Raw genomic sequence first — 15127 nt, 5'->3', positions numbered from 1 at the left:
AGCTAAGAATTGGCTTGGCTAGGGGAAGGACGGTGCACGTTCTTCATACTTGTTCTACATTTCTTCTCGGAGTAAAGCCCCATGTGCTTCTGCTTTTTGTAAATGAACATTCATAAATTTTTCATCTGCATTTTAATCTTTCCGAACTCTCTTTTCCCTAATGTGAAATGGGGATGTTAGGCCGGATGATCTTCCCAGTGCCTTCTAGTTTGCAAATACTATGAGGCTGTGAGTCCTTTCTTCACAGCCCTGGGCTCACTGGAGACACCTGAGTCCTCCTCAGTGCAGACCCCGGGGGAGAGTGGCTTATGGGAGCATTGGTGTCCAGACAAGAAGGATAGGTTCCTGGGCAGTGATATCAGCCTTTTGGAAGAAGAGCTGAATGCTGCTGGAGCCTAATGTGTGAGCATGTAGATTAGCTATTCACAGCAAATCTTTTATTACAACACTTTTCAAAGTCGAATCTATATGCTGGCTATTGATAGCGTGTCTATTGACGTCACTTGTAAAAAGAACAGTTGGCAAATGGTCACGTGTTTTCCCTCTGTTTGCAGGCAAAATGGATTATTTTACAAAGTTGTTTTATTAGCAACTCTAATGGGAACTCTGTTGAATACAGATTATTCCGACTTTCTCCTTAGTTTGTTTTCACTCGTAGAAGTGCAGGAAGAGATGGTGTAAAAGAGAGGAAGCAGGAGGAGGGAGGCAAGTCTGTGCTGGGAGTCTACAGAACAATTACATGCAATGGCAGAGTTCACAGAAATTAGATAAAATGCTTTTGGAAAAATCTGGTTTGTCTAGCATTTTGAAAGAATTTCTAGAATTTCTAGAACAACAAGTTCATTTAGTCATGTGTTCCAGTGTCTCAGTTCGAAGTTCTTTTTGTTTGACTTGGTGACTGTCGCTCACACCCACCCTGTGGCAGGGTTGATGGGCAGTTCTGGGCTGCAGGGGCCCCTGGGGCCTTTCCATTTTCCTTTGGGTCCCCACAGCCTCTTTACACACGCTTTCCCCAGGGTGCTGCTGGTACCTGAAGTTCACACTTAGCTGCTATGCTTTTCTGCCATAAAGTGTAACCCATTAGAATTAAAGCAAATCATAGTTTGTAAATTTATTATCCAGTGAGGCAGAAAATTAGTTTTGGAAACTAGTCTTTGTAAGCAGAATTATTTCCACTCCCTCAAGATGCATTCATATAACCTTAGTCTTAGGTATGTTCTTTTGCTTCTTCTTACTGATGGAGGAGCCAGGGAGGTGGGTTTTCTAGCTGGCAGCACTGCTACATGCAGACTCATGAAACCTTGGTCTGAATCCTGGTTGGACAGTTCATTTTCTTTTTTTTTTTTTTTAAAGATTTTATTTATTTATTTGACGGAGAGAGATCACAAGCAGACGGAGAAGCAGGCAGAGAGAGAGATAGAGGGAAGCAGGCTCCCCGCTGAGCAGAGAGCCCGATGTGGGACTCGATCCCAGGACCCCGAGATCATGACCTGAGCCGAAGGCAGCGGCTTAACCCACTGAGCCACCCAGGCGCCCGGACAGTTCATTTTCTAAAACGGGTTCAGTAATATCTGCTTTATAATGATCTTCCGTGTGGGATCAGATGAGGACTTTTTTTTTTTTTTAAGATTTTATTTATTTGACAGAAAAAAGAGAGAGTGAGCACAAGTAGACAGAGAGGCAGGCAGTGGGGGGTGAGTAGCAGGCTCCCTGCTGAGTAGAGAGCCCGATGAATCCCAGGACCCTGAGATCATGACCTGAGCCGAAGGCAGAGGCTTAAACCACTGAGCCACCCAGGCACCCCCCTGTGCATCATTTTTTGTCCCAAGTGGCTGTTCAGGTGGACTTGTTCTTGCCCCAGGTAGATCACAGATCATAAAACACCTAGAGGGCAGACTCTGCCCAATGCCTTCTCTTGCCCTTCCTTGCACCTAGCACAACATAGGTCCCAACAAATGTTATTTGCCATGAATCGGTGCATGCACAGATGGGTAAAGACATGTAAGACATTACGTCTTCCCTGTGATGAGTTTGGGACAACTGTCAACAGACATGCGTTGAGTTTGTCTTGTGTGCAAAGCGTGTGTATTTGTGCGCGCACACGCACGGAGCATCTTCTAGGAGCTTTCAGTTTAGGAAATAAAACTGTCCTTCAGCCCTTGGCCTTTAAGCAGCTTGGAATCCATAGAGCTCATGAAATCGAGCACCTGGGTGTTAGAAGCAGGCCAAACAGTGAACACATACCTTGTGCAGCTGCTCCTGCCCCCAACATGACCCACTGGGTTCCTCAGGTCTCAGGTGGGACTTCCCAAGAAGAACATGCTGCCTTGTTTGGGGGCACATTCTGGGGAGCAGGCTGCGGAGAGGGTATGTGCAGAGGAAATCCAGCTCAGCATTAGTAAAAAGCCCAGGCTGCAGGGAAATACAGCTGGTGGAGAGGAAATTTGCTGATGTGTCTTTTTGTGGGGGGAAAAAACCTGAATGGCGTCATGTTAAAAACTCAGGATTTGGGTAAGTGGCTTGCAGTGCCCGAGTTTTCTGTTTCCACAGCTTGCCTCGTTCCTCGGGTACTGTTTTGTTCATCAAGAGCTGAGTAGCTCCAAGCACCAGCAGTCATGTGTGGCTGTGCTGCATGGTTCACAGGAGCACTATGGTTCCCACAGCCATGGCTGTGTCCCACAGGGATCTGCAGACATAATACCGTTAATAGCAGCACACATTTTTACAAGCTTTACCTACTGGCTGCCCCTGCCCCCTCCACCAGAGCCCCGCTGACTGTATGAAAAACAGGAATTTTTGTAACAAGCCCTGCACAGCAAACCTTTTCCTGTTTGGAAAAAAAATTTTTCTAATTGTTGGCAAAGTTAGAAGACAGCTCTGTTACTCAAAGAGCGACCTGAAATGTCCTCTTAGAAAAATATGGAGCGTGATGTTTTGATAAGTAAGGGATTGCTGTGGACCCCCTTTTTGGCGGGGGGAAGTAGGTTAGAGTCTTAGTAGTGAGTTAGTGTATGTGCCACCTGAGTTAGTTGAATGCTTTCTAAACTTTTTAAAGATTTCATCATTACGCATTCTGCAGTCTTGTTAAAAATGTCCCCTAATTGCAGTCCCAATGACCTGATGTAATTATCGTGTGTTGGAGAGCTGCACCACCCTCTCAGGCAGTGCAGACAGCCAGGAAGCCGTTATCTGGGAGGATCTTCCCCCTTTATCATTAACTAAATGTGACAAGGACAGGAGTCAAGCTTCCTCTCCTCCAGAGATTTCGTGTGGCTTATCTGTGTGTCTGTTGTGTTCCAAGAACAAGATAGTCATGATGGAATATTGTGCAAACGTCCAGACTTCCACTCTATAGAACATGTCACAGGGGCGGAGCGCTTGGCTCCCTTCCAGGTCCCCCCCCCCCCCCCCCAACCCCAATCCCCAGCCCTGCTTCCTTCAGGACGGATTTAGAACTTGGTGTGCTGGTCGTGTTAGTGGGCCCCGGAGATGGGGCTGTGGCTCTTGGAGCATACATAGGTGTGTGTGTTTAAGATACCTCTGCAGGGTTTGGAGACTCTTTGGGAATAAAATAGACCATTGTAGAAATGTAGTCCTTTTAGGGGTTCTTATGTACTTAAAGTCTTCCTCAGAGCTTGACTGGAGTTGGGGATAGGTCAGGAGATGGGAAGGAAGGGGAAAGTTTAGAGAACAAAAGAGACTGGCTGCCACCCACTTGCACACCTACCCCGGCAGCGTCCAGCCCAGAAGCCCCGTGTCTGCCCCACACTGACGGTATGCACTGGCAGAAGGGCTTGTCATGTCGCTGCTCTGTTGCAATTCTTGGGTGGAATGTAGTACAGAGGGTCAGAGGGCATTTTGAAATAGGGATATCTCAGCCCTGGCTGTCTGGCCTTACTCTACTCAAACTTCGCATCTCTTTTTAGAAAGGGAGATTTATGGGCACCTAGTGGCTCAGTGGGTTAAAGCCGCTGCCTTCGGCTCAGGTCATGGTCTCAGGGTCCTGGGATCGAGTCCCACATCGGGCTCTCTGCTCAGCAGGGAGCCTGCTTCCCTCTCTCTCTCTCTCTGCCTGCCTCTCCATCTACTTGTGATCTCTCTCTGTCAAATAAATAAATAAAATCTTTAAAAAAAAAAAAGAAGAAAGGGAGATTTATTTTTTCTTTTCTGTTTCCAGTTTCTTTTTAATAAGAAAGAACTTGAATTCATCATTTTTGTTGAAGCCTTGCCTCATCCTGCTGTGCAAAGGCTTTCCGGCACAGCGATGGGTACTCAAGCATCTACATCCCACATGGGTGGCAGAAGGATGTGGACATTGTGGCTGCATCCCCAGCTGACCACGATCCAGCCAGAGCCTTCTTGTGGTCAGGGAGAGAGGCCAGAAGAGGTCCAGGGGGCTCCGTCTGCTAAGCCTTGTTCCCGGTTGGCAGAGGGTGCCAGGGAAGCCTTGGAAGTCATGCACCAGGTTCTGCTCCCAGGTGTCTAGGACCCCCAGAATCCTCCTGGACCTGGACTCAGGGCCCTGATAACAGAGGCTGCTGAATGAGCAGCTAGGAAGGGTCTGCTGTGTGCCCTGTTCCATATGGGGAACAAAAAGCTACAAGAAAAGGGACAGGAGACCCTTGGAATCCTTCCTTTGGAACCCATTGTTTCTTTTCCGTATGTCCCAGGAGCTCCCCAGGTGCTGGCAGTCTCACCACCCATCCATTAGAGGAATCAGATTGGGTCTTCATTGTTTGCAGCCTGGCTTTGCTGCTTTTGCCCAAGCTTGAAACGGTCTCTGGCCTCCTGTATGTTTGGAGTTGTGGGGGTGTATGCTTGCCTTACCGCTAAGCTCCAACCCACACTCCCAGTGAATTGGAAGAGGGGAGCAGGGTTCAGATTGGCAATATCCTTGAGCCCCCAAAGTTGGGATCTGGTACCTACTTCTTGGGAACTGCTTACTATGTGCCAAACACCATCGGACATTTTATAAACTCTTGTCATTCAATCTCTCGCATAAACCCTAAGTGGGTTTATTATTTATCTCTGTTTTATAGCTAAGGAAGCCTAAGACATCTAGGGGCCAAGCAGTCTCCTAAAGTCAAGTTGATTTTCTTTACTAATTGTGTTAGGCATACCCGTGGCACGATTTAACCATGGAGCCCCTGTACTTAGCGGCTAAAGCATGGCACTTTGTACTGCCGACGCTGCTTCTTCCTGACCCAGGGGATCTTTTTGGACAGAGCTTGACCTCTGATGCAGTGACTGACGTTCATGTAGTTGGCATGTACTACTGGTTGTTTTGGGGAGGAGGGGGGTGGTGAACAACACTGGCATTTAAATTCTCCCCCTTTTTGGCAGTTCAACTTTCTAAAATAAGAAATACAATCCTGTTTATCTTATGTTCACCTGTATTTGCCTAATGGATTTGAAAAATAGAAAGGAATTTAGGTCTAACTAGTTTTTAGGCTTTTAATTCTTAACTAAGAATATACCCTGCTTCACTTCTTTCTTTTCCATAATCATGTGGGCTCAGTAATATAAAACTTCTCACTTGTGTAAATGGCATATGTGCAGTCTGAAGAGAACTGGCAGTAGTTTTAGGGACGGTAGAACGGGAAGGGTTTTTGATAGCACTTAGTTACGGAGTGCTGTTTGCATAGCATTGTAGCCAAGCAGAAACTTAAGTGGCTTTAAAACCAGTTCGTGTAATTGCCTTATAAAATACAGCTATATAAAAGATGCCTATAATAGTGCTTATTTAATTTTGTCCCCTCATTACAGTAAGATGCACATGCTGTTTTTAAGATAAGATACTGTTTCTCTTGTACTGGTTTGAGCTCTTTCATAGTGAAGTTCAGAACCCATATGATTGTATGGATTGAAATCTGTACCACACACTTAAAATTTTTTTTTTACTTGTCTACCTATACTGAATAGTAGGTATTCCAACTGGAGAAGTATTGTGTTTCTAACGTAATGTTTTGCTTTACAGAATTCAATTCGCCATAATCTGTCCCTACACAGCAAGTTCATTCGTGTGCAGAATGAAGGAACTGGAAAAAGTTCTTGGTGGATGCTCAATCCAGAGGGAGGCAAGAGTGGAAAATCCCCCCGGAGAAGAGCTGCTTCCATGGACAACAACAGTAAATTTGCTAAGAGCCGGGGGCGGGCTGCTAAGAAGAAAGCATCCCTCCAGTCTGGCCAGGAGGGTGCTGGGGACAGCCCAGGATCTCAGTTTTCTAAGTGGCCCGCAAGCCCCGGCTCTCACAGCAACGATGACTTTGATAACTGGAGTACATTTCGCCCTCGAACTAGCTCAAATGCTAGTACTATTAGTGGGAGACTTTCTCCCATTATGACCGAACAGGATGATCTTGGAGATGGGGATGTGCATTCTATGGTGTACCCGCCATCTGCTGCAAAGATGGCGTCTACTCTACCAAGTCTGTCTGAGATAAGCAATCCTGAAAATATGGAAAATCTTTTGGATAATCTCAACCTTCTCTCATCACCAACGCCATTAACTGTTTCCACCCAGTCTTCACCTGGCACCATGATGCAGCAGACACCATGCTACTCATTCGCACCGCCAAACACCAGTCTGAATTCACCCAGCCCAAACTACCAAAAATACACATACGGCCAGTCCAGCATGAGCCCTTTGCCCCAAATGCCTATGCAAACACTTCAGGACAACAAATCGAGCTATGGAGGTATGAATCAGTATAACTGTGCGCCGGGACTCTTGAAGGAGTTGCTTACTTCTGACTCTCCTCCTCATAATGACATTATGACAGCAGTTGATCCTGGGGTCGCCCAACCCAACAGCCGGGTCCTTGGTCAGAATGTGTTGATGGGCCCTAATTCGGTCATGTCAACCTATGGCAGCCAGGCCTCTCACAACAAAATGATGAACCCCAGCTCCCACACTCACCCTGGACATAGCCAGCCAACATCTGCAGTTAATGGGCGTGCCTTGCCCCACGCGGTCAACACCATGCCCCACACCTCGGGTATGAACCGTTTGGCCCCAGTGAAGACAGCTTTACCAGTGCCTCTGTCCCACCCCATGCAGATGAACACCCTGGGGGCCTACTCCTCTATGAGCAGCTGCAATGGCTATGGCAGGATGGGCATTCTCCACCAGGAGAAGCTCCCCAGTGACTTGGACGGCATGTTTATTGAGCGCCTGGACTGTGACATGGAGTCCATCATTCGGAACGACCTCATGGATGGAGATACTTTGGATTTTAACTTTGACAATGTGTTGCCCAACCAAAGCTTCCCACACAGCGTCAAGACGACGACACATAGCTGGGTGTCAGGCTAAGAGTGAGTTATGAACAGGTAAGATCACCCCACTATCAAAAGACCTTCTGAAGCCAGAGCTTGAAAGAGAGGAACACAGTAACTTGCCATGTATCTTCCACAGTTGGGCCTCCTCTGATGTCAGCTGGCTATTCCTTGCAGAGAGGCATCTTTTAGCCTGCGCTCTCTGCCCTTTTTACAGCTCAAAATTTTTATTTTTTTTTTTAAAGCATAAGGAAGCTTCCCTTGACTGCTTTAAAGATTTTCTTCTGACAGTTAGATGGCTGCATCTTTTTAGTAGCTCTTCCATAAGTGAATATGTTTGATGCAAATCAACTACTGCAGTTTTTTTTCTTAAGTTGAATGCCCCCCCCAAATGATGTTGGAGCTGTTGAGAAAGCTCTAGCTTCACCCCCAAGCATGTCTGTCACTCTAATATGTTAAATTGAATTGATTTTAATTTGGCTGTATTTTCATTGTGTGTTTTTTCTAGGCTACACTTAAAAGTACTTCAGAGTGTCTGACAGCAGGAACTGAGAGAAGCAGTCCAAAGATGTCCTTCACCCCTCCTTTTCATTTCTTGATTTAAAAAAAAAAAAAAAAAAGTTTCTTTTTTCCTTTCGTCAGACTTGGCAGCGAAGACACTTTTCCTGTACAGGATGTCTGCCCGATGTTTGCAGGTTCTGTGCTGCTGTAGATAAGGACTGTGCCATTGGAAATTTCATTACAATGAAGTGCCAAACTCACTACACCATATAACTGCAGAAAAGACGTTTGAATCCTGGTGTGCTTTCAAGTTTTGTACATAAGCAGTAGCTACAGAATTGTATTTGTGTGTTTTTTGTTTGTTTTGTTTTTGTTTTTGTTTTTTAATATATCCATTTGGTCCAAGGAAAGTTTATACTCTTTTTGTAATACTGTGATGGTCTCATGTCTTTGATAAGTTAGACTTTCATTTGTACTACCTGTGTTCCGCTGAACAGATGAACCACAGAGAACCAAGCTCTCCATCCTGGGCCTCCGTGGAATAGCTTTGGGCCTGTTCACACAGCCACACAATTCACATGAGAACCGATAGCCTGTTATCAGTCTGCTGAATTCATGGACTTGTCAAACACATTTTGGGGCGGGGGGGTAGATTAAATGCCAGCCTTGTACAGGTCTTTTCTATTTTTTTTTGTTTGTTATTTTGTTATTTGCAAATTTGTACAAACATTTAAATGGTTCTAATTTCCAGATAAATGATTTTTGATGTTATCGTTGGGACTTGAGATCATTTTGGAATAGATATCGAACTGTAATGTTTTCTTAAAACTAGAGTCTACTTTGTTACATAGTCTGCTTGTAAATTTGTGGAATCCCAGATATTTGAGGCAGCATCCATAATTTTCATTTTGTATTTCTAACTGGATTAGTACTAATTTTATACATGTTTAACTGGTTTGTACACTTTGGGATGCTACACGGTGTTTCTGACTAATCTTAAAATCATTGTAATTAGTACTTGCATACTCAACGTTTCGGGCTCTGTTTTGGCAGGAGAGTGATGTATAGTTACAGACATTTTGCGTTTCATGTCTAGGAGAACTTAATACTTTTTTTAAATGTATGTATTTGAAAAAACTCCCATCTGCTCCTGTTTTCCCGTGAACTCTGATAGATGTATTCCTTCAGTTGCTCCCGAGGGGCCTCGTGATGATGTCTGTGGCTCAGAAAGGGAGTCTTGCGTCTAAAACCGTGCTCATGCTCCTCTCTCAGAACCGGGAGTTGGGGTCAACCTAACTTTTCTGCACTGAGCTTCAGCAAATGTTTCCCCTCATCCTTCTGTGCTTTTATTTTGGTGTAGGTGGAGGTTGGTTTTGTAGCTCTGCCTCTTAAGGATTATGTTAAAACTCACACACTTTTATCCTTCCCTCCCTTCTGTCCTGCAGATTACGTAGCGCACTGTGGAAATTTAGGTAGAAGGAGGAAAATTTAAAATAGGACTTTACTAATGTGGAGAACACATCAGTGTCCCTGAGTGCAGATGGCTACCAAAGGGACTAGAGCTTGTTAAAAAAAATTGGGGCAGTTAATTGGAAAACCCGACAAACCAGCTGTAAGTTGTTCTTGAATTTATTTGCAAAGCTCTTAGTGTAAGTTAAAAATTGGGGAATTTCTTTAGCCTTTAGCAACCTCAGCTATAATTTTTTGTCATTATGTTTTAATATTTTGCAGTTTACCTATAACTGACAGACCAGGATAATTGGCTTTGCATCCCATCAGTATTTTCAAGTCATGTGGAATGCCCTTAATCAGCACAATAAAAGGAGCAGGTGTACAAAAGTGTTCCTCTTGCATTTTTGAGAGGGCTCTGATCTCTTTCTGTGTACTTCGCCTGGATCTCACTTGCTTTGTCTTGCATGTGAATTTCGGATCTGTTGGCTTGGTTTTTCCTACATGTTTAACAAGAACACAATTGTTCCTGAAAGATTTCCTATACGAGGCCAGCTCTATTGTAAGCTTCCCACTGTGACTTCTGCTATTTTGAAAATTCATTGAATAACCTCCTCTCCAGCCATCTTCACCGTTGGCCACTCCAAAATATGTCTGGTTTTGGAAACCATCGTTCCTCTAAGCAGTGCCTTCTGCATATGTGATAGAACTCGTTGGTGCCAGAGTCCTTGGGTTCCCAATCCTGTTTCTGTGTCCACCTTCTCTCCTCCTCTTGTGCCCTCATACAACGAGCCTTAGAATCCCCCATTTGTTCATTAAAGAGGCAACTACAGCTGAAATCACTCTTAAAATCTTACATCCTAGAGTAGCTTTTAAAAAGATGTTTCTTCCTCCTGAGTCTATGTAAATATCTTTTTTTCCTTCCTTCCAATTCTTTCTTTGTGTCGAGATTCTGACATAAGTCTTGGGTATCTCTCTGGGGTACAGTGAAGTCCAGTGAAAGGCACCTTGTCTATTTTGAAAACATACATCATGTGACCTCTGGTAATTCTTTTTCTGTACGAATACTGACTTTCTGGAGTAATTAGTATATCAGTTATTGTACATGATTGCTTTGTGAAATGTGCAAATGATATCACCTATGCAGCCTTGTTTGATTTATTTCCTCTGGTTTGTACTGTTATTAAAAGCATATTGTATTATAGAGCTATTCTGATATTTTAAATATAAAGTATTGTTTCCGTAATATAGACGTATGGAATATATTTAGGTAATAGATGCATTACTTGCAAAATTCTGCTTCAACAAACTGACAGTCTAAATTAATTAGCAAATGTTGTATCCCAGTGGGCAGTAAATCAATGGAACGTACCAAGAAGAGGAGAAGGACACTTAAAATGGGAAAGAAAAAAAAGTTTCCAAAAGTTATACAATTTGGACTTGTTCAACAACTGCTGGGTATATGTCACCAACACCCCTCTCCCTCCCCCAGACTTACTTGAAATTCTCACATTCAGCTCTTAAGAGTGCTTAATTTATAACTGACTTCTAAATGAGAAGTTTCTCTTGTGGTTTTGGTTTGGGAGTAATCATTCATTAAAAAATGCTATGTGGTTTATGCAAACAAAACAGCCTTGCATTACTCTTGGCCTCCTCCTCTAGGGCGGTGCGCACAGCCTGGCATGGTGGCCAGGTGGCCAGAGGAGTCCGTCAGGATGCGGCCACGCCCTCCCGCATTTCACTACTCGAGTTCAGTAACAGTGCGGATTCCATGTTCCTGTTCCGAGACTCTCTGAGAAGTGCCTGATGATGCTGATGTACTTACAGACACAAGAACAATCTTTGCTATTATTGTATAAAGCCATAAATGTACATAAATTATGTTTAAATTGTTTGGTGTCTTTCTTTACTAATTGTGCAGAATAAGCTCTGTTATTAGTGGGTTTTTGTTGTTTTTTTTGTTTGTTTTTGTTTTTTGTTTTTTTGCTTGAGTTAAACCTTGTGAGCCCCAGTGCCATGGTGTCTTCAAATCTGGTATTTCCTTGGTGTGGGGGGTGGGGTGAGGGGATGCCAGCAGGAAATCGTCCCCCTAAGAGTTGAAGCCCCAAGAGTCAAACAAGTAAAAATTCTTGATAATCAGTGGCCCTGGAGTACTTTGTCTTTGGAATGTCTGAAACTACATTTTGTATAGTAATTCCTAGGCATATTAAATCTCGTGTCGAAACAGAGCGTGCTAAAGGTAAAAGGGCAAGTTAGAAGGGTCCTGGCTGGGAGGGCACCGAGCAGACGTTAGCTGGTGTGGAGGGGGCAGTGGCTTTCTGGGGCCACATGTGGCTCCTGTCCCTACTTCGCACCCCTTGCTGAAGGCGGAGGATTGTGTCCTTGAAGTGGCCACAGACTGGAGGTTTATATGATTGTTTTATTCAGAAAATGCCTGAGGAATGAGCTAGATTAATACGGTTACAATTTTGAAACCAGGACAAAGCGCTATCTCCTTGCTCCTGACTCATTTACAAGGCAAGTGAATGAATGAGTTAGAGTAGCAACAAGGAGATAGGTTATTCTAATGTATATAATGTTTTAGCACCAGAAGGTCAGTCCAGCTTTCAGGTTTGGTTGGTTGGTTTTCCTTGCTTCTAGCAAATAGAACCCTTCAAAACACGTGATAGCCGGAAAGGTCGGAATGTAGAACAGATAAAAAGCATTTACTCCCAGACTCTGGGGATCACACACAGATCACTTTGAAAACTGATTTAGCCCAAATGCAGAGAAGTGCCCATACCGACAGAACACAAGCCGGCAGGCTCCTCTCATAACCCTCCGTGCGTATACACAGAATACTGCCTCTTGTGTCATTTATGGAGACCAGTTCCCAAGTTCTAAAATCACTTAATGAGAGGATGCAGGGCAGCAGGAAGATTTCCTGACAGCCCAGGGCTGGAGCTTGGTGCTTAAGGTGAAAGGAGAAACTTCTTGGGCCGTAGCCCGTTCCCTCTGCGAGCAGACTGCTGACGGTAGAACCAGGAAGCGTACCTAGGATTGTTTCCTGACCAGTGGACCTGCCGCCCTGAAGGGCTCTGCGTCAGCTCTTGTCTGGTATTTGAGTTGGCCCCCAACAGTGATGGGCTCATTAAAGGCATGCTGGTTGGAGTGGTTGGGTAGGCGGAGGACGGCCCTGAGACCTGTATCGAGACCTGTATCGCACTAAGTGGCAGTCTCCGAAGTAGACGCATTGCATGCGCATTGAGCTTTGATCTTTTAGTGCCATTATGCTGTGAGCCTGTAGCCCGGTAGGGCCATGACCTCCACAATGAGGGTGTGGTCATGCCAGGTGCCTTACTCCAATTTGCTCTTGTATTATTTTGGTGTAAAACACTGATGGAGGAACCTGGATCGCTCAGTCAGTGAAGCATCTGATTCTTGGTTTCGGCTCAGGTCATTATCTCAGGGTCGTGGGGTCAGGCTCTACACTCAGGGCAGAGTCTGCTGGAGAGTCTTTTCCCCCTCCTTCACCCTTCCCGTCTACTCTTCTCCCTGCTCTCTTTCTCTCTAAATAAAATCTTTATTTTTGTTTATTTATTTAGATTTTATTTGACATAGCACAAGTAAGCAGAGTGGCAGGCAGAGGGAATGGGAGAAAGCAGGCTCCCCGACTTGGGGCTTGATCCCAGGACCCTGGGATCATGACCTTAGCCATAGGCTGCCAGCTGCTTACCTGACTAAGCCATCCAGGAGCCCCCAAATAAAATCTTTCTAAAAAGTTTACACTGTGATAAATGACATACATGGAATCTAGGATGTTTTTCCATTTCCTTAAGCTGGAAAATGATATTTCTGTGGAATGGAAAGGAAGATAATGTTTGGTGGTGTGAGAGAAGAAAGAAGGCAGGGAGTCCCATTGGCAGTGGGTGACACATGAGGAAACCAGATGTGAAATGAGGACAGCTGTGGTGTGAGCTGAAGGTGTCTGGGTCCTTTGGAGGAAGGTACAAAGTGGCACAAGCATCCAGAAGTTCAAGAGAACTGCTAGTTACTACAGGTGGCTGGTGGTGCGGACGCCTGGCTTTGACAGTATGGCTGTGAAGGGGGAGGCTCCACACTGAGAAGATGTGGGCCACCTTTTCTTAACTGATTGGTGGCGGGATATAGTCTTCTCCCCTACCCCAGCCCCCCAGTCCACTGTGAACTCAAAGGCCAAATGAAATTTCTTGGCCTTAGTACCTTTGCCATCTTTCTGCCTTCCAAAAGTGCAAGTCTTGTTTGCACCAGAAACCACTGGTGGAAAATAAGGATTTACATCCTCCAGGAAGAAAGAGGGCAGCTTTGTGAGCTCAGCTACTCATTCTTCATCTCTCATTCCTTCCATGAGCTCCAGTCGCCCACCAGCCAGTTTTTCAGAATTCGCAGAGAACTCACAAGTTGTGGATGGTAGCCTGGGAACCATGTTGGGCACCTGTACTGGTAGAGTTTGTGCAAACATGTTTGGGGTTGTAACCATAGGAAAATGCCTGGCCCATGGAGATAACCTTCGTTGAGACCGCTGCTTGGAGTAGAGCTCACAGGGGAGCATTTTAAGCTGGAGTTTTCTCTTTGATGCGTTGGGGCAAAAGGGAGGTCTGTCCTGCACTTAAGTGCTCAGTTGCAGAATGAGAGCAGAGCTTCCCATTGGTGTCTGGGACGCTCAGTAGGCTTGAAGAGTGTGATCTGCTCTGATGCCTGCAAAGTGATTGCCGCACAGATAAGCAAAGTGGAGGCTACCTTCTACCACCTGCCTCCCAGGTTTGATGCGAGGATTAGGGGATGAGGTAATGTCTGCAGATGGCTTCCTGTGTCGGGGAGAAAGACCTTGTACATGTAAGTACCAACTTACATGTAGGTGTCAGTGTAGGTAATAGTAGGCTTTGGGGATGTGTTTCCTTAATGGGGCTTTTGGACAGTCAGCGTTAACTGCGGGATGAGTGGGAGAGCCACTTGGTTCCTTTCCATCTTCTCTCTGCATTCTTTACTTGCACTCTTCCATCTCTCAGGCAGGGTGGGTGCAGACAGTTGGCCAGATCCATACTCCCAAGGGAGTCGGTAGGCCTTTCTTTCCTTGGTAACTTGAGAAGGGAGCACTTGGTAAGTAGTAAGTTGTAAACCTGTTAAGTGCCCAATACAGACTAGTGATACTGGTCTTCAAGAAGATTCGCATGTACCCATACTAAGAAAATTGAGAGACCTTTTAGGCTGCTTGACCTTAACTTCACTTCAGTCATGTTTTCCCAGTGGACTGTGGAGGACGCCAATTCCATGTGTTCTTTTCAGACCATCTGTGTGATAGCAGGGGAAAGCCCAATGTTGTGGAGGCCGCAGTGAGGTATTAGAGCCTGACCCTCCAGTTCATGAGAAGTGGGGCTTAAATTTGCAGGGATTTTGAGAGCTGATTTTTTTTTTTTTCTTGTTCTTTTAAGGAGTGGGGGGAGGGGCAGAGGGAGAAGGGGAAAGAGAATCTTAAGCAGGGTCCAGGCCCAGAGATCATGACCTGAGCCGAAATCAAGAGTAAGATGCTCAATTGAGCCACCCAGTCACCCCATTGAGAGCTGATTTTAAATACTATCATTATTTACAATTAAATAAACTTAGTAGTATAAGTTATATTAAGAACAACAAGAGTAATAAATGCTCAAAACTCATCACTAAAGAGTTTTGTCCTAATGTACTACATTGTACTCTTGTCTGCCCTTGAGGTGTGTATGTGGCCCGTGTCTGTCTGGTGGGAATACCATTTCCTGGTGTGCTTCTGCTCTGCTGAAGCCGAACAGTTTCAGTTGAATGAATATAATTTGAATGGGGGTAAGAAATAGTTTAACAGTAAATCGTATCAGTTAAGTTTACTGGGGAAATACATTTATTGAGAAGA

The 15127-nt window shown here is 44.9% G+C and overlaps 1 protein-coding gene across 1 annotated transcript in view; it reads left to right on the top strand.

The window, feature by feature from the left end:
- FOXO1 (forkhead box O1) overlaps positions 1-11120 on the top strand; it is a 96734-nt gene extending 85614 nt beyond the window's left edge. Inside the window, exons 2-3 of the mRNA XM_059378275.1 lie at positions 5978-7332; positions 7787-11120. Of these exons, the coding sequence (XP_059234258.1) occupies positions 5978-7315 (1338 nt within the window). The 3' untranslated portion in view covers positions 7316-7332; positions 7787-11120. The remainder of the gene's footprint in view (positions 1-5977; positions 7333-7786) is intronic.
- The last annotated feature ends 4007 nt before the right edge of the window (positions 11121-15127 follow it).

Source organism: Mustela nigripes, chromosome 15 (assembly GCF_022355385.1).
Source record: "Mustela nigripes isolate SB6536 chromosome 15, MUSNIG.SB6536, whole genome shotgun sequence".
Classification (NCBI taxonomy): domain Eukaryota; kingdom Metazoa; phylum Chordata; class Mammalia; order Carnivora; family Mustelidae; genus Mustela; species Mustela nigripes.
The sequence above is the reverse complement of the archived record's forward strand: the minus strand, read 5'-3'. Positions and strand labels throughout refer to the sequence as shown.